General features: G+C 41.9%; 1 protein-coding gene across 1 annotated transcript in view; it reads right to left on the reverse strand.

Moving 5' to 3' along the window:
* SYNE1 (spectrin repeat containing nuclear envelope protein 1) overlaps positions 1-21,546 on the reverse strand; it is a 359,148-nt gene that overhangs the window by 292,229 nt on the left and 45,373 nt on the right. The window contains exon 3 of the mRNA XM_084890175.1: positions 6,864-6,925. Within this exon, the coding sequence (XP_084746301.1) occupies positions 6,864-6,925 (62 nt within the window). The remainder of the gene's footprint in view (positions 1-6,863; positions 6,926-21,546) is intronic.

Below are 21,546 nucleotides of genomic sequence, written 5' to 3' on the forward strand. Positions count from 1 at the left end.
TGCTATGACACAACATCCAACTCTCTTAGGACTGTTCTTTGTTTTTTCTCTGTTGCCACTCCACTCCTGGAATCCACATTTTCAAGTACTCCTGATTATCTTCCATTCCTTTACTGCATCTCTTTCTCTCATCTCAACTTCTGAAAACAGTGGTACCCAACCCCTGGCCATCTCCCAGGCTCCAGCTTAGATGTGTCTTCCTGTGGGAGCCTGTCCGATGCCCTCCTTCAGATGACCTGCGGGGTGGGTGGTGTCTGCCACGTGCTCCCTGACACCCTCACTTCCGCTCTCACGGACTTTCCCAGCCACGCCTCCCTGGGATGGCCTCCTCTGCGGCTGTCAGTTCCACCATGGCCTGGGCTCTCCTGCCTTCCTTTACCACTGTACCCAGGATGCCTTGCACAAAATAGGTGCTTGAAAAGTATCTGCTGCATGAAGAGCTGAATAAACAAATGCCTCCTGGGAGTGTATCACAGTGGTTAGTGCCCAAGCTTAGGAATCCTGGGATTGGGTTTTTCACACACCTGTTATGTGACTTTAAGATTAATAATGAACTCTAAACTTCAACTTCATAATTTGGAAAATGGTGGAAATAATACTTATATTTGATTATTTCCATTAAGATTAAGGAAAATAAAAGATAAAACTGATAAAGTGCAGTAATTGGAACATGGGAAGAGTTAACAAATGGCCGAGATTCAGAAACATTTTTATCAATGACAGATGACAAACTGGAGCTGAATGAGGACCTCCCCATGAAAAGCCATTACTCAAAATCAATATTGGGAGAATTGAAAAACAATACTACACCTGCTTTTATTGACAGAGCAAACAGAACAGAAAGATTCAGGTTTCTTCTTCCTCTTTCTGTTTGTTAATCCTCACGGGAGGATATTTTTTCCATTGTTTTTAGAGACAGTGAAAGGAAGTGAAAGACAGAGGGAGAGGGAGAGAGGAAGAGGGAGAGAGGGAGGAAGAGGGAGAAAGGAAGAGGGAAGGGGGAAGGAGAGGGGAAAGGAGAGAAGAAGAGGGAGAGGGAGAGGATGAGAGAGAGGGAGAGGGAAATGGAGAGGGAGAGGAAGAAGGAGAGGGAAAAGGAGAGGGAGAGGGAGAGAATCATTGATGTGAGTGAGACATGTTGATTGGTCCCAAAAGGACTGAGGATTGAACCTGCAACCCTTCTGTGCACAGCCAACACTCTAATCACTGAGCCACACTGGCCAGGGCTCAGGTTTCTTCTTGAAAAGGAAAAAAATTATAGGGTTCTTATCTAAATATGAAGCCCTTTTCTGAAAGGAATTATAAAATAAAAATAACCCTTTCATTTTTGTTATTGTTATGTTATATTAACAATTTGTGATTTACAATGTTTTGTACAATTGCAGAATCGTAGAGGCTTCTATTTGAAAACAAAGCAAACCCCCCAAAATGAACTGATAATTGTATCCACAATGTTGAATAGTCTACATGTGTACTAACAATGGCACAAAAACATAGAAAGTTCTTATTTTTCTTTCTACTTGTATAAGATTTTTGTTTTCAGCAAAGCATATTTTTGCAAACAGATTGCTCTTTTATTTCCACCCTATCTTCATATTGCTGTCATAATATTCATAGATAGCTGTTTCAATAGAATAAAAGTCATTAGTAAAAGAGTTAATAATTTTAATTAGAAATAGTTTATTAGTTAGCAACTGAGAAAGCAGATAAGAACAAAAATAAAAATTTCCCATAAATACCCTCCCACTTTCATCCACTGGCCAGTTTCCAAAGAAGATTTTGAGAAAACAGATAAAAACTTTCTAAATGAGTCTTTTAAATTGCCCTTTAAAATAAAAGTATACTTGCATTTGTGTGCCCACTACCCAAAGCAACATACAGATGATGTATCATAGAAATGTATACTTGTAAGCCATATAAAATTATTAATCATTGTCACTCCAATAAATTTAATTGTTTAAAAATTTAAAGAAAATTTAAAGAAGTATTTGTGCCTTAGATGGTTTGGCTCAGTGGGTAGAGCATTAGCTTGTGGACTGCAGGTTCCCGGGCTCAATTCCAGTCAAGGGCACATACCTCAGTCACAGGCTCGATCCCCAGCCCTAGTTGGAATATGTGCAGAAGGCAACCAACCAATTGATGTGTCTCGCTCATATCTTTATTTCTCTCTCTCTGTCTCCCCATCTTCCCTTCCACTCTCTCTAAAAATCAATGGGAAAATATCCTGGGGTGAGGATTAACAAAAAAAAAGTATTTTAGTTTGCTTAAATTTTTAAAGGAAGTATTGTAATAGCAAGACATGATCACAAAATTTAGGATGAAATGGTTTATCATTCTAGATTAAATCCACTAGAATTCCCAGGACTATTATGCTAAAGCTCTCAGACACGGAGACCCTACAAAAGGTTTACAGCCTGCATTCTGGAAGAGTGGAAACTCTCACGTGTTTTCTTTCCTGCCAATATAGCATTTTTCTCTTTTCTTACTTTTAGAGATGAAATAACTTGTGTTACATAGCATAAGTAATAGGCGATTTAGGACTAATATCCTGAGTACCAGCATAAAAATATTCTTGAGATGGGTCATTTTCTGACCTTGATTGGTAGATGCCAACAGAAAATTGTAAGAGAAAAATACCACAATCAAGGAATAAAATGCAGTTTAACTCTTTTAAATGGTTTGCTTATGAGATTATCTGAAATAATTCCAAAGCACAGAACTATGTACAATCGGCATTCATTATCACACAAGGAAGCATTTACTAGGAAAGCGGAGAGAAGTCATCACAGGTCTGAGTACTGGTCTCTATCTTATAAGTTTTGGGGAAAAAATCCTCAAGAGCTACAAACCAGCCTGCTACATACTGAATGTGTGTCTCTCAATCCAAATGTGGAAGCCTTACAGCCCCCCCCCCCCCTCGCCCCCTGTCCATGGTGGTGATTTGAAGTGGGGCCTTTGGAAGGTAACTAGGTGTAGATGAGGTTGTGAAGCAAGTCTCCTCACAGGGACAGCAGGAAAAGCGACAGGATGTCGTGGTCCAGATACTGAATCAAAGACATGAAATTGGCCTTGTTTCTGTTGCAGGAGAGAGATGATCATTCTCAGAAGGAAGCAAGCGCACCACAGTGGGAAGGCCAGTGCATGCTTCCCTGCATGTGCAAGTGTGCAAGTATGACCTCCATGAGACCATGAAGCCTAGAAGGCCCATGTGCTTGGAGGTGCAGGTGACAGACAGGAATAGCGATGAAAATGAGGATAAAAATGGGCATGAGGAGATGGAGATAGAGGCAGAAAGGTTGAGTAGTCTTGTCATGGAGGAGGAGACAGCATGGGAGAGTTAGAGATGGACAGGCAGGGGACAGAGATGGGGGCGGGATGAGAAAGAAATAGGGCTGTAAATAGAAACTCAGGGATGAAGGTGGGCAAAAGCTGGGGAAGAGAGAGAGGAATCACTAGGGGGTCATGTGACCAGCTGCTGGGACAGATGAAGACATAAAGCTCAACTCTATAGCTGTCCTAAAACTGTCAACAGCCCAGGAAGAGCAACGGGGTCAAATTTGATCTTCGGAATGTTTTTGCAATCTAAGCGAGTCAGGAAAGGAGAGTGCTGTCCAGTGGATTTGTGGGTTTGGCTGTGTTTGACAAGATACCACAGCATCAGTATAAATAAGCTCAGGATAACAAATGTTAGGATCCTTGTTCTGCTTCCGTTTTCAGTTTTCCAGGTAATTCAGGAAAGACAAAGTCACCAGTGCAGAAAGAAAAAAAAAAAAAAAGAACAAAAACACTCAATCAGCCATAGCTGGTTTGGCTCAGTGGATAGAGTGTCGGCCTGTAGACCGAAAGGCCCAGGTTTGATTCCAGTCAAGGACATGTACCTTGGTTGCAAGCACATCCCCAGTAAGAGGTGTGCAGGTGGGGGCTGATCGATGTTTCTTTCTCATCAATGTTTCTAGCTCTTTATCCCTCTCCCCTTTCTGTAAAAAATCGATAAAATATACTTAAAAAGAAAACACACTCAATCACATTAGGGTTAAATTGTGGAAGTCATAATTTTCTTGGTCTTTAAAAATAATACAATAGATGCAAAAATGTGCAAAGGAGGAAAAACCACATGGACTTTAGATTCCTGTCTGGATTAAAATCTGAGCAGCAGCAGGCTATGGAGATGAGGGCTGTAAAATAGCCCGTATGAGGTACATAGCACAGCGCCAGATGCACTGTTCCTTTTTCTCCCCAGACATGCATTTACTATTATAAAAACATCAAGAGCAGGTGCAGACTCTGAGCTGTTGTTTTACCAAACAGCTCTGTATGGCACTCAGCACTGTGCTTAGGGCTATTGGGACTTAAAAGAAATTCCAAGAATTAGCACATGCCTCCGTGATTCACCAAGTTCCTGGGAAGCTGAGAGAGGGAACAGTACCAGATAATCTAAGGCATGCTGAGCCTCACCTAGCTGCGGATCCTGGACTGGGGCAGAGATTTCAGATCCTCCTGCACCAGAGGCAGAAAGCCCAAGGAAAGGAGGGGGGTGGCCTGGGAGGGGCTGTAGGGAAACTGCTAACATCCTCAGAGCATGTGCTGGGGGACAGGCGCGCACTCTCACGGGTGGTCAGAGATGCCTCACAAATGAAAGAGGCTTGAACTCCGCAGGAAAGGGAGGGCTTAGATATTAGGTGGAAAATTATAGGGGCGAGGTACAGAGCAGGGTTGGAAGAAACCAGAAAAAACAACACACATAGGTAAAGCCTCGTGCAATAGCCAGTTTCCACATCACTGTGTAAAGCGACTTGAAACAGTGATAAAGCAGCAATTACCAAACAGACTTGAAAACAAACTCTTGGAAGGTAATTGCTCCACAAACGCCCTCCACACACTGTATGGCATGGCATATATTCAGACTTCCCCTTCTATTTAAGTATTCGGTGCATAATAGATAAGTGTATCCCAAGAATTTTACTTTAAAAACATTCACAAAGGTATTCAACCTTACTTAAAACAAAATTAAAAATTATATTCACCAATCAGATTAGAAAACACTGTATCTCTAAAGTCTGTTACCAGTGTAAGGAAATGGGCATTCACATAAGCTCTTGGCATGTATTAATTGACTAGACACCCACTTCTAGAAGTTTATCCTAAGAAAAATCACACATGTGTTCAGAGATAAAGGCTTGAGGACTTTCAATGTAGGGTTCTGTAAATTACCAAACAACTAGAAACCACATAAATGACCACCGATAGGCTACTGAGTACTTTGTGACTTATAACTTACATCTTTATAATAAAATTATTCATCCATTAAAATGGCTAGGTAGCTCTGTGGCTATTGACATGGAGAGACGTGCTGCATGAAACAGAGGCATACAGGTCACTATCCTATAAATCCACTTTTTGTGAAATTGTGTGTCCCTGTGTAGAAAAGTGGCTATTAATATGTTAGTGATGGCCCTATCAGGATTGTAAGATTTGAGATGATTTTTACTTTCTTTACACGTGTAAGAGGCATATTGTTAATATTATTTACAATTAGCATATAATCTAACAATATGAAAAAAACAACTGTATTTTCACATAAGAAAGAAGTAACCTTCCCAGCGGATGTGAATTCTGTATGTAAGTGATGGCTGCCGGCCCCAGCCAGGACCTGAGAAAATGAGAGGCATCTACTGCGTTAATAGGGTAGAAGCTGGGTGCACCCTGAGCCAGAGAATTCCCTCTCACCACATGGTTTTTAGAAAGGGATTGCAGGAGAGACAATCCCAGTTATCAAAGTATTAGACACATTGTTCTTGTCTTCAATCTTGGTTGGACTGTGAGCTTTCCAAGGCCTGGGAAAGTGTCTTACTAACATTTTTTCTGTCACCAAAGCCTCTTAGAGACACCACAGTAAGCAGCTAATTTGTATAGTTGGACTGAAACACACTGCCATGTTTTGTTTGCTTCTAAACCATAAAAGAAACTTTGGGGAAATCGCTTATCAAAACTGCTCATAGGTTTATGCCTTAAACACTGTAGGTACAGCTCTCAGCCAAAGGACCCTCTCACTCAAGTCAGACAATTGTCCCATCGTCTGTTTTTATTTTTACAAATGCAATGATTTTTTTTGTTTGCATATTTTTCATCAGCAAGATAAGAGATTAATCTATAATAATAAAAGCATAATATGCTAATTAGACCAGACAACCGAACAACCTTTTGGATGAAGCCAGGGCTTCAGGGGCTTAGGCAAGCCACAGCTGTGAAGGCTGAGCCCCTTGCATGAATTTCGTGCATTGGGCCTCTAGTTTTTTTATAATAATAGCTGCATTGGAATTTGGATATCAGTGTTTATGTTCAGTCATTACACTGTACAAATACAGACACTGATACAACATAATGTCAGTTTCAATAATCTTGGAATTAGCCCTTTTAGTGTCCTGCCACAACAGTTACTTGGGTACTTCTTATCAAAGCATTAGAGACACTAGTATAACCTCCTCAGATAGAATTCTTTGCTCAGGGCAGACCACTCCTTGCTATTGTACTTTCTTGAAACAAACACAAAAAATAAAATCCAGCACCAATTCTTTTCATATGGCACACATTATTAGGACAGGAGAAATAACTGGAGGACTATTTCAGTATTCCTTGAATTGACATGAATAGCTGCTCTTGGCTCTAGGCATTCTTTCACTTCTCCCAGAGGCAATGTGAGCAAGTGCTATACGTAGGCAACAGTTAAACTCATGGGGTTGACAATATCACTGATTAGTAATGGCGACTACAGGAAAAGAAAAAGCAGCACGACTTTATACTGTACATTTAATGATTTATGGGCTCAAACTAGGTAAACACAGAACTCTGGTAGTTTCCTTTACCTTGGCCAGATGAGAGTTGATCCATTTTGTGAAAGTTCGTTTTTGTACTATCTCTTGCTCATCTAGAAGGGAAAAAAAAATCTAATTAATATGACATGTAGTTATATCATGAAAAAAACTCATAGTTGTAGAACTCTGGAAGTCATCATAATATTATTTTATCTTTTAAAAGTGTGTAGTGTCGGGGGATGGGTGGCTCTAGCTATGGAAGTTGTCTAGGTGTTTCACCCTTGAGGCTCTCATCACTGGTTCTGCTTCCAAAGTGGATTGCCCTACAGACCTCAGGACTTGGAGGCTGGTCCTTGAGAGAAGTCTATGTAGGAAGACTAGTGCATGCACATGGTCCTGGGTTAATGTTGTTATTATAAGAAACTAGAGGCCCATTGCATAAATTTGTGCACAGATGGGTTCTGGCCAGTCTGGCCCTGATCTGGGCAGATTGGGGCTAGTCCTACTGGGAGATGGAGATGGCATGAGGTTGGCCAGTTGGCCCACCCCAATCAGGTTCAGGCTGGGTAGGGGGGGAGGAGTAGGGGTCCTGGGTATTGGCTGGCCAGCCCCACCTCTGATTGGTGGGAGGGACCTATCAGGGCAGGGCCAGCTGGGGGGGAGGGGCTTCAGGTGGTTTGCTGGCTGGCCCAGCCCCTAATTGGAGTGGGGGGTTGATTGGGGGTGGAGCTTGCTGGGGGAGGGGCCATGAGCCTATCGGAGTGGTGGGGGCCCACTGTGGACAAGGCCAGCCAGGGGGAGAGGCAGTTGGCCAGCTGGTCCTGCCCCTAATTGGGGTAAAGGGCCAATCTGTGGTGGGGTCAGGCAGGGAGGAGGGCCTACAGGGGTTGGAGGGCCAACCCTGCCCCCTATTGGGGTAAGGGAGGAGATTAGGGCTGGGGCCAGCTGGGTGAGGGTCTGTAGGAGGTTGGTTGGCTAGCTCCACCTACAATCAGGCCTATTAGCTGGTGGCAGTGGGCATTATCGTGAATGGTCGTTCTGTTTGTTACAGCATTCTGGCTGCTGGCTTTTTATATATATAAATAATCATTATCTGTCTAATCCACTCATTGTCAGAGGGAAGGCAGGGGAGGATGGGTGGGTGGGAAGAGATCAACCATTGAATTTGTATGCATATATGCATAACCCATGGACACCAACAATACAGTGGTGAAGGCCTGGGGTAGGGGGCAGGGGCTGGATTGGAAGAGGTTAATGGGGGGAAAGGAGGGACATATATAATACTTTTAACAATAAAGATTTTTTTACAAAGAAAGACTCCCCAAATTCCAAGTCAATATCCCTCTCTAAAAATGGTGAGAAATAAAGGGAGCTGACTCTGAGATTCAATTTCTATATTTCTTTGCTGTGTTTATATATTTTCTCAATATTTTGACATTTTAGGACAAGGTCATGACACATGCAGGAATGAAACCAACTTAAAAAGGGTGATTAAATTTGACTGTTAAAAAATTGTCACACCTAATTATAGTTACCAGTTTTCCTCCTGCTGAGTCATAACTAATAGTGACTTGCTGATTTCTCACAGCTGTGGTTTGCGCCTGGGTGACTTACTCATGCACCTGGAAGCGCAGAGATACAGTAAAACAGGGGTCTTCAAACTACGGCCCGCGGGTCACATGCGGCCCGTAGAGGAATCTGATCCGGACCGCCAGGTTTTTTGGGCAGTGAGCGCAGCCGAGGTGTTACAGTAGGAATTAGTAGTTCATATAGTCCGGCCCTCCAGCTCTCTGAGGGACCGTGATCTGGCCCCCACTTTAAAAAGTTTGAGGACCCCTGCAGTAAAAGGTGACCTGGGTTGTTTGGAGCCTTTGCAATCAATCATGAAAAATTTGCTGCCTAGAAATACTAGTATGTTATGGTATTTTCATTTTACCACATTTACTACATATATATTTACATTGGTAGGTCCCTCGGCCTGACCTTCACCCTCTTGCAACTTGGTACCCCTAAGGGGATGTTGGAGAGCCTCAGACCAGGCTAAGGGACCCCACCACTGCACAAATCTGTGCACCTGGCCTCTAGTATATAACATAAAACTAAAGGAGAATACTATGGCAACAAGCTTTTAAATATAATTACTAAATTAATTTTTAAAAAATACTTGCCCATAAGTACCCTTTTAACATATGGTGTTTTCAAAAATGCTAACCGTAATTGAAATTAACATATTTCAATATACTTAACAAATTCTTCAATAAGAATTTATATCAGAGGGATATAACATTTCATATATGGGCATGGATATAAAGATGGTATATTTTTATCAGAACCATAAATAATCATGACAAACAAAATACAGATTTCAATAACATCTCAAATGTATAAATACATACAAAAAAAAGACTGTTTAAGTAAGTAGACATAGTTGTTAAGTCTGAAATTGGGGGCATCATATATTGGTATTAGGGGATCATGTATTGCTACATTTATTTTTAATTGGTACATTCAGTTTGCAATAGGTTATGATTAACTTTCTTATTTTGCAGATTATTATTATACACTTTAGGAGCTTTAATGACAATAATGGCTTAAAGAAAATCTTGAAGATTTCAATTACCTGAAAATGTAAATTTTGAAAAATCATACATTTACAATCATATTGTTCCTAATGGTACCTAATAAAGTAAACTTTATGCCATTTTTGATGCAGATGGATTCATCTAAAAACAACAACAACAACAACAAAAACAAACAAACAAAAAACAACACTGGGAAGGATTTAAAAATAGAAATATAGAGATTAAAATTTTTGATGCAACAAAATGATGTTGCTACAAAGAAAATTAAAAAACACAATAAGAACATAGGTGACAATGTAATTATCATTAATTAAATAACAGCCACAATCAGAGGGCCCAAGTTAAATGGTTGTTTTGGGATCAGAATTAAATGATCCTAATTATAGAGCTATAATTACTGAACTCAGTCACTAATTTTGTCAGACATGAGTAGGATTTAAGGTATACTGAATATTTTAATGTAATGAAATAATTAAATAAGCAGTTTACAATTACCCAGTGTTTAGTTTTTTAAATTAAACAATGGATGGAAACAAATGCATAGGACCAGACTGTGACTGGATTACAAAATATGTCCACAAATTCCTCCTGGCCTGGTCAGCACATCCTTTGACATTTCACTTTGCTGCCTCTCCTACCAGGATGTAGTCAATTTCTCCACCCCGTGAGCTTGGGCTGGCCTGGAGACTTGCTTTGACAAATAATGTGGTTAAAGGGATTGATTATACGACACTTCTGAGGTCAGGTCTCTGTAAGTCTGGAGCCCCATTTTGGCTCTATTGAAGCTCTGCCCTGAGACCACCACAAAGGAAAGAAGTTACTTGGAGGAGAACTGACCCCTCCCCCAGGTGGCAGCCAACACCAGCTGACAGCCCTTCTGATGCTCCAGCGGAATGCAGCCACACCAGTGAGCGCAGGCACAGCCCGCTCACAGAGACGTGAGGAACTTCAATGTGTTATATTGCCAGCCACTCAGTTCCGGTGGTGGTGTGGCAAATGCTGAGTGAAACAGATATTGCTACTGAGAGTGTGGTGCTGCTTTAACAGTGGTGTTGGCCTTGGGACCTGGTGAAGAAGGAGGCTGGAGGACACTGAGACTGTTAGTGGAGGCTGGAAGAACAGTGAGGCACGGCTAGAGAAGATTAGAGAAAGAGCCACAGGTATCTCATGTATATACTAGTGACCCAGTGCATGGATTCATGCACATTGAAAGGAAATTAATTAGAAGAAATATTTTAATGTTGCTATTCGCCCTTTCTCTATGATAGAAATGTCACCAAAAACAGCCAAATTCATGATCAACAATGACTGATCAAAATACATGTGTATGATTGGTGTCAGCAAGAGCTTTATATGTCTCATGCATGCATGAGTCAACGTTTATTTTTAAATTTCCAGTGCACATTATATGTACCAGCCGGTTGGTCGGTTGGATGATTGGATGGATGTTTGGTCAGTCATGTAGCCTTTCTTATATATAGATATTCTGTCATCTGCAATAACCTGAACTGGTGATTCTGGCTAGAGAGATTTCCCTGCAGAACGCTGAAAGGGTCAACTGGTACCTGGCTGATGTGGCTCAGTGGTTGAGGGTCAACCTATAAAATAGAAGGTCATGGTTCAATTCCTAGGCAGGGGACATGCCTGGGTTGCAAGCTTGATCCCCAGTATGGGATGTGCAGAGAACAGCCAATCAATGATTCTCTTTCATCATTGATGTTTCTATCTCTTTCCTTCTTCCTTCCTCCCTGTGGTCAATAAAAATATATTTTAAAGACAATAATGAAAGGTCAATTGGCATCTTATAAAAGACTGGAAAACTAAGAGATAAACTAAAAAAAAAAAAAAAAAAAAAAAAAAAAAAAAAAAAAACCTCCTAAATTTGAGAGTAAAATTGAGAGGAAACCTCTGATGTGGTAGATTAGAAAATATGATGGTCTGTTATTTCCAGTTTCTTGTGGAAAAAGATCTACAAAGTAAAAAATAGACTTGAGGTAGCAATAAATCATGGGTGTAACTGTAGGCTCTTTGTTAAGAACTCTAAAGAATTAAGGTAGTGCCTTGCTGAACTTTTCAACTAGACAAACCAGCATCTAAGAATCTTAAGAGCATTGCCCATAGCAGTTCCACGTGTGGTTCAAAGTTTGTTTTAAACTTCAGGTTTGGGGGGCACAGAATGTACTCCAAGCAGATTTTAAGGAAGCCAACTAATTTGTTAAGTAAAAACACCACCAGCTTGGACTAAGGGACAGGCCAGTTTCAAATGAGGAGACGACTTGGGAACCAGACATTTTTGTGGCTAGGAAGAAGCCTAACAAAACTATCAGCCACAGCCGAAACTGGTTTGGCTCAGTGGTAGAGCGTCAGTCTGCGGACTGAAAGGTCCCAGGTTCGATTCCGGTCAAGGGCATGTACATTGGTTGTGGGCACATCCCTGGTAGGGGGTGTGCAAGAGGCAGCTGGTTGATGTTTCTCTCTCATTGATGTTTCTAACTCTCTCTCCCTCTCCCTTCCTCTCTGTAAAAAATCAATAAAATATATATATATTTTTTTAAAGAAAAGAAAAAAAAAAAACACAGCTATAAGCCACAAACAGGAGCCACTTCTTATCTATAATAATAAAAGTGTAATATGCTAATTAGACCAGACGTCTTTCCGAACGACCTTCCAGATGAAGCCAGAGCTGCGAGGGAAGCCCAGGTCCTGGGTGTCAGAGGGAAGCCAATACTAGTAGCTAGGAGAAGGCAAGCCAACTCTTGCACAAATTTCAGGCATCAGGCCTCTAGTCAGAAAGATAAAGTCTTGCCCCTGGATTAAAGGAGCTGGCTGCATGTGCCAGGCTGGATTTCAGAGTTACTTTGGATCATGATGGCTACCTCCTTTTCACTCCTCCCTTCTTTGGAAGGGAGCATCTACTGAAATGGCTACTCTCCTGGTCTCGTCAGTGCATGCCGGGTCAGTAGGGAGCAGTCATTTCAGCTTTAAGTTTACAAGCCTGGAGACTGGGGGAAATCACAGTGAGGAGCCTCGTCCGTACCTGGACCAGATGCAGACCACATGATACTGAACTTGGAGCTTGGTGCCATAATTGGATGAGACTTTTGATGTCTTGAGAGGAGATGCCTATGTTTTGATGTAGAAAGGATACGTAAAATGGTGACCAGAGAACAAATTTAAAATTATGGCCACAAAGTTCTCTGGTCCCAATCTGTATCATCCTTTGCAATGTGGCTTTGCCCTTCGCCTCATCAAACAGTAGAATGGAATTTCCCCTCTCCTTGAATCTGATCTTGTGTTGTGCTCCCTTTGATCAATAATGTAACAGAAAAAACTTTCCGTCATCTACTAGTAATTCTCAGCCTTTAGAAATCTTGCAGCTCTTTTTATCCCCTTTTTTTAGATGTCCTAAGTCACTGCCCTAAAACCATCATGAAGAAAACAGGAGGACAAGAGTTGATGTGAAGAAGAATTCAGATGGACCTTCTATCTCAGCTAGTCTGGCAAACTCAATTCAGGGGAAGCCAGAAAATTTGTATATGTTTCCTTTGAATTATTATTGTCTAATTAACTATTTCAAAAAGTTATTATCAAACTGGATTATTTCCACAGTTTATATATTTATTGGGGCAAAAATCTTTATCTAAAGATATATATTTATTTTAAGAAATACCACAGCACGGTAAGTCTATGACCGTTGCTGAAAGATTATACAGAAATTCCATGTTTTTTCCAATAGGAATGAAATACCCTGTGGTGCCTAGGATACGCTGTCATTCAAATCTGGAAAGTTTGGTGCTACGTGGTGAGGAGTGGGTGGGAGGGGAGAGGGTGCGGATATCCTCATATTGTGCTTGGTTTATTTTACTATTCTGAACCTTTAGAATATTTTCAGAACTTTAAAAACTCAAAGAAGAAATAGCTGACCAGCTTCAGTTGATTATTGTTAGTTAAAAATATAGTTGAGTCATTTCTCCATAACATTTTAATTTTATCACTATCAGACCAGAAAAAGCATACCATACATGCCAGTCAGTCAAAATCTTCAATGAATGTTTGGTTGGGAGGTAGTTAAATTGTCTGGTTTTCTAAGGACACATGGGTCAGACAATATACCAGGCAGCGACCCGGCAAGGGGTTATTCCTTATAAATACAACAGCACGAAAAATGCTTTCTTTAAATGAGAATTTTAATTAGGTATGTATGGGGATGTGGGCGAGAGGAGCACCAGCCTTGGATACTTAAGTAGCCTCAATTTCAGAACATTTTAATAAAATCATTTGAAGGGAAAAAGAATTGAGAAGAGGTTGTTTATAATCTTTATCCCACTTACTGTTAAAATTCATACTTTTCTCTGCAGAAATATTAATGACTGTGATTACAAACTGCTTGAAGATGATACATAGTATGTGGCATGCCCATCATATATCCCTAAAATTCAAAAGATTCTGAATTAGAAAACAAAGCTGGCCCTTCAACTTTTGTGGAAAGAATCCTGATGTGGCTCAGTGGTTGAGCATCAACCTATCAACCAGGAGGTCACGGTTTGATTTCTGGTCAGGGCACATGCCCAAGGTTGTGGGTTCAATTCCCAGTAAGGAGCGTGCAAGAGGCAGCCAATTGATTCTCTCTCATCATTGATATTTCTATTCCTCTTTCCTCTCCCTTCCTCTCTGAAATCAATAAAAATATATTTAAAAAATATTTTTTATAAAAGAATCATGTATACAATACTAAGTACAATGGTAAAGGTGTGCCCAACAGCAGAGCAATAACTGTAATAAAGAGAAAAGAAGCAATAAATATAATGAGAAAGTGGAAACAGCAGAACCCAGTAGGACAATCCGTACCAGTGGCTTCTTCAATACCTCCTAAATCTAAATAAAAGATAATCAATTTGAATAGTTTGGGCAGAAGTTTGTGAATGTGTTTTCCCCATCACATTTTCCTTCCTCTATTTGTGGATATACAACATTGGGAAAGAAAATGACCACATGGTGAATTAATGATTACACCTTATGTCTTTACCACATGGGAAGTATGTTTTCATGTCTGCTCACTGGGCTCAGGCTACAAAAGTCGCGTGGCCGAATAGACAGAGGAGGTACATTAACACAGTTGTTAACAAGAAGATGAAGCACAGTAGGGGTTAGGACATGTGTCAGAAATCTAGAAAGTGGGATAAGGGTTGGAGACATACAAAACCATGGCCCAAGTTCGGGAGATCTGACGCCTACTCTGATCTCATTCCCACCTGATTCGCTTGCAGATCACCTGCCTCATTTCTGTAATAAATGCACTGGGCCCCACCTGCCGGCCAGCACCCACTCTGACCAGCTGGGGAGCCAGCTCAGAGGGTGGCTGTGGCTCCTCCAAGCCCAGCGGGGAGAGCAGGAATCAAAAGAGCAGAGGGTTGGACCTAATCAACCAAAGGACTTGTGTGCATACATATGAGCCTAACCAGTGCTCAAGGACAATAGGGGGGCTGGAGACATAAGTTGGGGGGAGGGGGGAGGGGATTGGAATGGGGGGTTGAGGACAAATATGAGATACCTTAATCAATAAATTAAATTTTTTTAAAAAGCAAACAACCCGAGGTCTGTACATGCAAAGCAAGGAAAGACGAAACAGTAAGATCGGACCAATGAGTGGATGAAGAGAAAGACCAGGGCTATGAATGAAAGGCCAGGGGCAACGTGAATTTGCAGAAAACGCAAGCCAGTCCCTAGGATTTGCTGGGATCGCAGTGGGGAGAAATTGCTGCTTCTCCATGGGCGATTTCTCCTGAGCAGCAAGGACAGCTGACCTTGGGCAAGCATCATTTCCGATCAGAGGCCTTTGGGAGAGCTACACGCTAGCGCGGGACGAGCTTGCCACACGCAGCTCCTGCTGCAGAGCGCGCCTTGCTGCTGGTGTTGCAAGGAAGCCGCAGCCCCTTCGAAATCTCTCCTGTGGCTGGAGCTCAGCAAGCCCAGCCCGGCCGCAGGAAGCGGGTGTTGAAAAATTTCCTGAAATGCCATCTGCGTACAACCCCTGCTCAAACATAAACCTGCGCTTTCATCCTGGTCTTTTAGTCACTCAAATGCAGTGTCTTTTGGATAGGGGGGAGAGGAGAGAGTAGTTGACCACAGCGTTGATGTATTTTATCTCCAGTATTGAGCCGAGGCTTTTTAAAACCATATAGTCTATCACCCAAATAAATATGACTTTCCTCCAGTGAGTGCCTTCAAACTACAGGTGTTGTTGTTTTTGTTTGTTTGTTTGTTTGTTAGTTTTTCATTAAATTGCTCCCCTTTGTCTGAAGCAGGTTAAAGACTGCTATCCCATATTTGGGGATTTTGTTGTTTTTGTTTTTTTCTTATTCTCACCTTCTAATCAAAATTTTCTTTTTCTCTCTATTATTTTCCTGAAAATCCAAGCAGAAATAAAATGACACCATTTCACTTTTCTATTTTATAGTGCATGCCCCCTTAAGAAGGTGTAAAGAGAGCTGTGATTCAAACGTTGACATTCCTACATTTGACATGGAGATGAAATGATAAAAGGAGTAAATCTGATCAGTAAGGTCAAATCACAGAGTCTGAGGAGCTGGTGCTGGAAAATTCCCGTCGCAAACGTGTGCAAGGACGTCCCGCGGCGCACAGGCACCTGTGGGCTGCAGCCCGTGACCCCTCCAGCCTGGGCGAGGGGTGGCATCAGTGACCTTCCTCCTCGGGAAAGACACACTGGCTCACAGACCCTGCGGCCACGCCGGCCACAGCAGGGACTGTCATATGACACAGCAGGTGAGTGTCCCATAGGGATTTCATGGGAACCTCATGTTCAAGTTTAGTTGTATGATAACAAATTATTTTTAAGTTCATTTTTAATGATAATAACTGTTTAGAACTTACCATATGGCAGTCATAATGTTGCCCACATGATTACACACATCATCTAATTGAAACTGTGCAAGAACTCTGTGAGGAAATGTGTCCCCAGGCCACACCCCGGTTTTGCATGTAAGGAAGCAGGGGCTATCAGGTTAGTCAACTTGCCTAATGTGACACAGCGTGGCACAGCGTGGCAGCACGTGGCTCTGGGTCTTTGCAAAGCCTGTGCCTTCACTCACTCCTCTCCACTCTCCCCTCATGCCCAAATGCCCGTAGGGGTTTCCAGGATAGATACACACCTGATCTTGACCAAACCCCAGAGATAGTCAACCCTGACACGATCCCCAATCACAGATAAGACAGCTCAGATTCAGAAATACAGCGTCTCATCAAGGAAGTGCCAAAGCCACGCCAAGTCTTTCTGACCCCTGCGCCACACCACGAGAGCAACCATGTGGCTAGAACCCAGCCAATAGAGAGGGCACCTCCAAACTAGACCTTATGTTCCACCACCTTCCTGAGCTCTAAGCTCTAAGGATGTCTCCTCCCCGTGACACCTTGACCTCCTGTCTTCAGTTCTCCCACCTCTTCCATTCCTCACTCTCCGCCCACCTCACCCCTGCTCCAGCACCCTCCGCAGAGCAGGAAACAGAATCCAACCAGGGGCACATGAAAGTGGGCTTGCACACAATCATTTTCCCTTCCACACCTCTCTATTTGCATCTGCCTTGGCATTCTCCTCTACCACAGGGACAAAGTCTAGAAGGAATTTTGTCAGCAGGAGGTTTGGGGTGGGGGTGGAGAGATGTGCTTTTACAAACAACATTTTTAAAGACATGAGGGAAGCAGGCTCCGGCAGAGAACGATGCTGCACTGAGAGGCAGTCAGGTCTCTGGGGCCGGATGGTCTTTTGGGGTTGTTCTAAATTGAGGCAAAGGCTAGAACTTTGTCCCCGGCCATCATCCACTCACTGGATATGGGCTACCCTGGGGAGGGGGCCTGAGTGGGATGAGGCCGATCCCTGGCTCTGATGATGCGTCCTGGGGAGGTCTCAGCTGTGAGCCTTCAGCAGGCAACACTCTGGGCAGCTGGGAAATGAGAGGCCCCGGGCTGAAGGGCAGGACCTGGGCTGCACCCCACTGCGTGTGTCACATCCGCTACTGAGTTAACTGCTGCTCTGAAAATGGGCTCCTTGCAAACCCCAGAGAATGGCACCTCCCTTCTCTTGCTTGGCATAAGGAGGGAATCAACATACCCCCTTACCTGTCTGACACCAAAGTCAAAGCCTGCCCCACCCTTCTCACCACGGGACACTGCCTCCTCCATTTGTGCACCGATGAAAGCCATTCCCAAGGCCCACTGTTGCGCCTTCCTGAGGACGGGATTGGAGTGGCAGCAAAGAAGAAAGTGAAGAAAAGGGTAAGGAAAGGCTTCACCTTCCGTGAGATGGACAACCATTCAGAGTCTCCGACGTTCTACACTTTCTACCACTTTGGCTGCTTCTCCCTGACTCTTGTGCTTTGTTAGTCCAACCCACGGAGCTCAGCTCTGCCCTCTGCCCTCTGCCCTCTGGGCCTGCTGACCAGCAGCACCTCTGGATTTCTCCAGCCAGCGGACTCCGCAGCCGCTCTGTGGTCCTGCCTCTGACTGGCCTCCATGTAACCATCCTGTCTGACTCTTCCTCCCGCATCGGTGTTCTTCTTCCAGCTCCTGCCTATCATTGGCCAGGAGCCTGCACAAATGAGAAACAGTAGTTGCCGAAATTGGCCTGTGGCCAGATCTGAGCCCATAATGGTGTGGGGGTTTTGTTTTGGTTTTTTTTTGTTTTTTTTTGTTTGTTTGTTTGTTTTTGTTGTTGTTTGTTTCCATTAGCAACGTTCTAAGCAAACACTTTAATTTGGGTGTTCTGGGGTATGGCACAACCTCTCCCAGTTTCCCACAGACCCATTGCTCTGTTTCCCTAAACCAGCTGTTTCTCAAATCCCATGCAGGTAAGTGAGTTCAGACACGTGGAAAAAGGAGGACTTGGCTGGCATATTTGAACCGATGGGAAGTGAGCTAGAAGAGGATATGATCAGGAATCTTAGGAAGAAGTAACAAGCAGAATCCAGCCTCTCCCAATTTAGAAAGAAACCATTGTCATTTTTGATGTGGTTATTGTAATTCTATCTTTGGGGAAAGAATATATAACATATTATATAAAATAATATACTATACATTACATTAATTTTGGTTGCTATGTGATCATTTTAATTATGTCCTTGAGGAACACAGAAGAGGTTTTCTGTTCTCTTTCTCCACCCCACTTTCCGGTATTTTAAATTATTATACCTTTAAGTACTTTAGTTCAAACTGAATTATTTCAATGAAACTCAGAATAATTTGAACTAAATAAAAGTTACTAATACTGGTATAAAGATAAAAAGGAAACACACATAAGATTTAGGAGTTTTTATAAATAACCAAACACCAGACTGCAGCTTTCAGTCAGCTGGAAGAGTGCATGGTAAAGCATATAAAACACTTTGGGAAGCACCAGTCTGCAGCAAGAGCAAGCTGTTCTCAGTGCATCACTCTATCTGCATTTCTTTCCAGCAAGAAAGAAGGCTCAGTTACTAACTACATTTGGGGCCATCACTGAAGGAAAATGATCGTGGAGCCAGAGGCAAACTAGTGTATCTGACAACCCCCCCACCCCCTATCTAAACATATGGTAAAGCGGTGGGATTCTGAGTCATCCTCACATTTTACTTCTGAAAGCAATACAATTAAAGATAAGTTGAATTAATTCCATTATGCTCACATAACGATATGAAATAAGCCAATGTGCTTTAAAATTTTGAGTTTAAAAACAATAATACTGGTACAAAAGGAAAATGAAGTCATTCACAGACTATGACAAATTTTTTACTTGAGATTTGGGCTCCAAGAGGATTTTTATTCATTAATTTGAAGAAGAAAGTCAACTCTGTCACAAATGGCAGATATAATGCACTGATGTCTTACAGAAAAACAATTTCTTACAAATACCAAACTATCAATCCTGAGCACAAATCAGTTCTATTCATTTCACCTCCATTGGCCTTATGTTCAGATAAAATAGAAGGAATAATTTTAAACTCAGAGTTATTTTAAAATATATTCTACATAATCCCAATTTCGTTATAGCCAGAAATTCAGGATGAAATTATATTAGAAGAAAAAAAATAAACACACACACACACACACACACACACACACACACAGATGCATACACACACGGAGACAACAACAATAGTACCTTTTATCATACCAGGAGTCTTGATGTTTGTTTTTCTCATATCCCGCCTGCTATAGGACATGTTGGATGTTGACCTAATTCAATTTGTAGGTAAACAAAACACTGCTGTCACCAGGGAACTTGCAACTCTGCTAGGGGCATTCTCCTGCCGGGGTCCCTCAGCAGCCCCTCTACAAAAGCATCTTCCTCTCCTCTCAGTCATCAGCCTGGCCCCCTGCTCGCTGACCAAATGCACGGATCCCCACGCCAGTGTTTCTGCAAAGGCAGTTTCACATCGATTTATGAAAAGTGCTTCAGATGCACTTTTAGGGGGGAAAATTAACAGCTTTTCAAGTCAATATTTAAGAATTCAAGCAGTCTCACTAGTTTTTAAAATCTCAGTAACTTTGTAGGATTTATTATTTGGTTGAAAAACAATGTTCAAATGATTAAAAATCCCAAATGATAATCTTAGATTCACAAGTAAAGTTGTAATTTTAGAATCTAGGCAAAAGAAATTGAGTCAGTCTTTTGTAGACCAATATTATTAGAACATTTACATGTCTCATATTGATATCTACACAGTCTTGTTCATTTCTAATTTGTTCTTTGAACTTGCTGAAATTTTTCCCAAGTACCTAATGTTATGACACGTGATAAAAATTACAATCACAATATAAAATACATATTATAGAAAGTTGCCAGGGAAATCACGTGGTTTTAGAATGTATACACAGCCCTGGTTGGATAGCTCAGTTGATTAGAGCATTATCCCAATACACGAAGGTTGTGGGTTCGATCCCCAGTCAGGGCACATAGAAAAATCAACCAATGAATGCATAAAAAGTGGGATAACAATAGATATTTCACTCTCTCTTTCTTTTTATCTCTCCCTTTCTCTCTCTCTCTCTCTCCTTCTCTCTCTCTCTCTCTCTCTCTCTCTCTCTCTCTCTCTCTCATAAAAAAGAAAGTTTTAGCATTTATAAAAATACATACAAACAATATTGGAGAAGTTTTACATTATTTAGGTACATAAAATGCTACTTGTGCTCTCTTTTATGTTGTTCCTCAAAGATGCATTGAACAAAGGCAAGAAAGCTCAAAGGTTTCTGTAAGCCAGGAGAACCTGCTATTTATTTCCATGGTTCCTTTTGCCTCCACCTGCTTCTGGACACTCAGAATCAGGGCTCTGACTGAAATTTAACACATTCCAGCACGTATTTCCTAAGCAAATCTGAGCCATTATGTTTCTCTTACCTTGACACGTTTAGGGCAAGCAAGTAATTTAATTAATTATTGGGGGGTAAATTAACCCTGCAGCTTTTGAGAGCAAGCCCAGGGCTTGTGAGTCACCCTTGAGAATGGCACGTGTAGCCCTGAAAAGTAAGGGAAAAGTGTGGACTTAGCAGTCATTTGGCATTTGTCCACACAGGTATTTTTAAGTTTTTAACAATGTTCTATTATGCACATTCTCCTCTCCGCCAAACACCAATACATTCAACATTGAATCTTCACCCTTATTGTTCTTGAAAGGCTCACCTGTATTCACACAGGAATGAACCAAAGATTGCTTAACTTTAAATCCCTTAAAAATCCCCAGGTAGACACTTCCTTTGCTGCAATAAACGTAAAAAGGCACCTCTAGGGAAAGACGTACTTCTACGCAATAGAAGAAAAAATAAGAGATGGTCTACAACGGACTTACAAATAGCTAGCATCTCTTACTTTTTCACATTTCTCATTTAAATCTTATTTCCCGTGGGTAAGCAGCTACTCAGTACCAAGGGCAAGGAAAGGTGGGGGTGCAAAGGCAGATTAAAGAGGGTTTGTGCTCCTCAGGAGGACTGAGTTTCTTCATTGGCCTGAAGAAAGTTTTACCGCACCCAGACTGTGTGCCAGGCAGCGGCTAAGCAGAGGGGTGATTTTGGGAGGGGGAGGGCTAGGTGAGCAAGGAGAGAAGAGGGAAAAGATGGGATCCTGAACCTAACTGCTTTGTAAACGTAGTTCCTTTACATCTCAAAAG

Source organism: Pipistrellus hanaki (assembly GCF_964339955.1).
Source record: "Pipistrellus hanaki genome assembly, chromosome: 7".
Taxonomy (NCBI): Eukaryota; Metazoa; Chordata; class Mammalia; order Chiroptera; family Vespertilionidae; genus Pipistrellus; species Pipistrellus hanaki.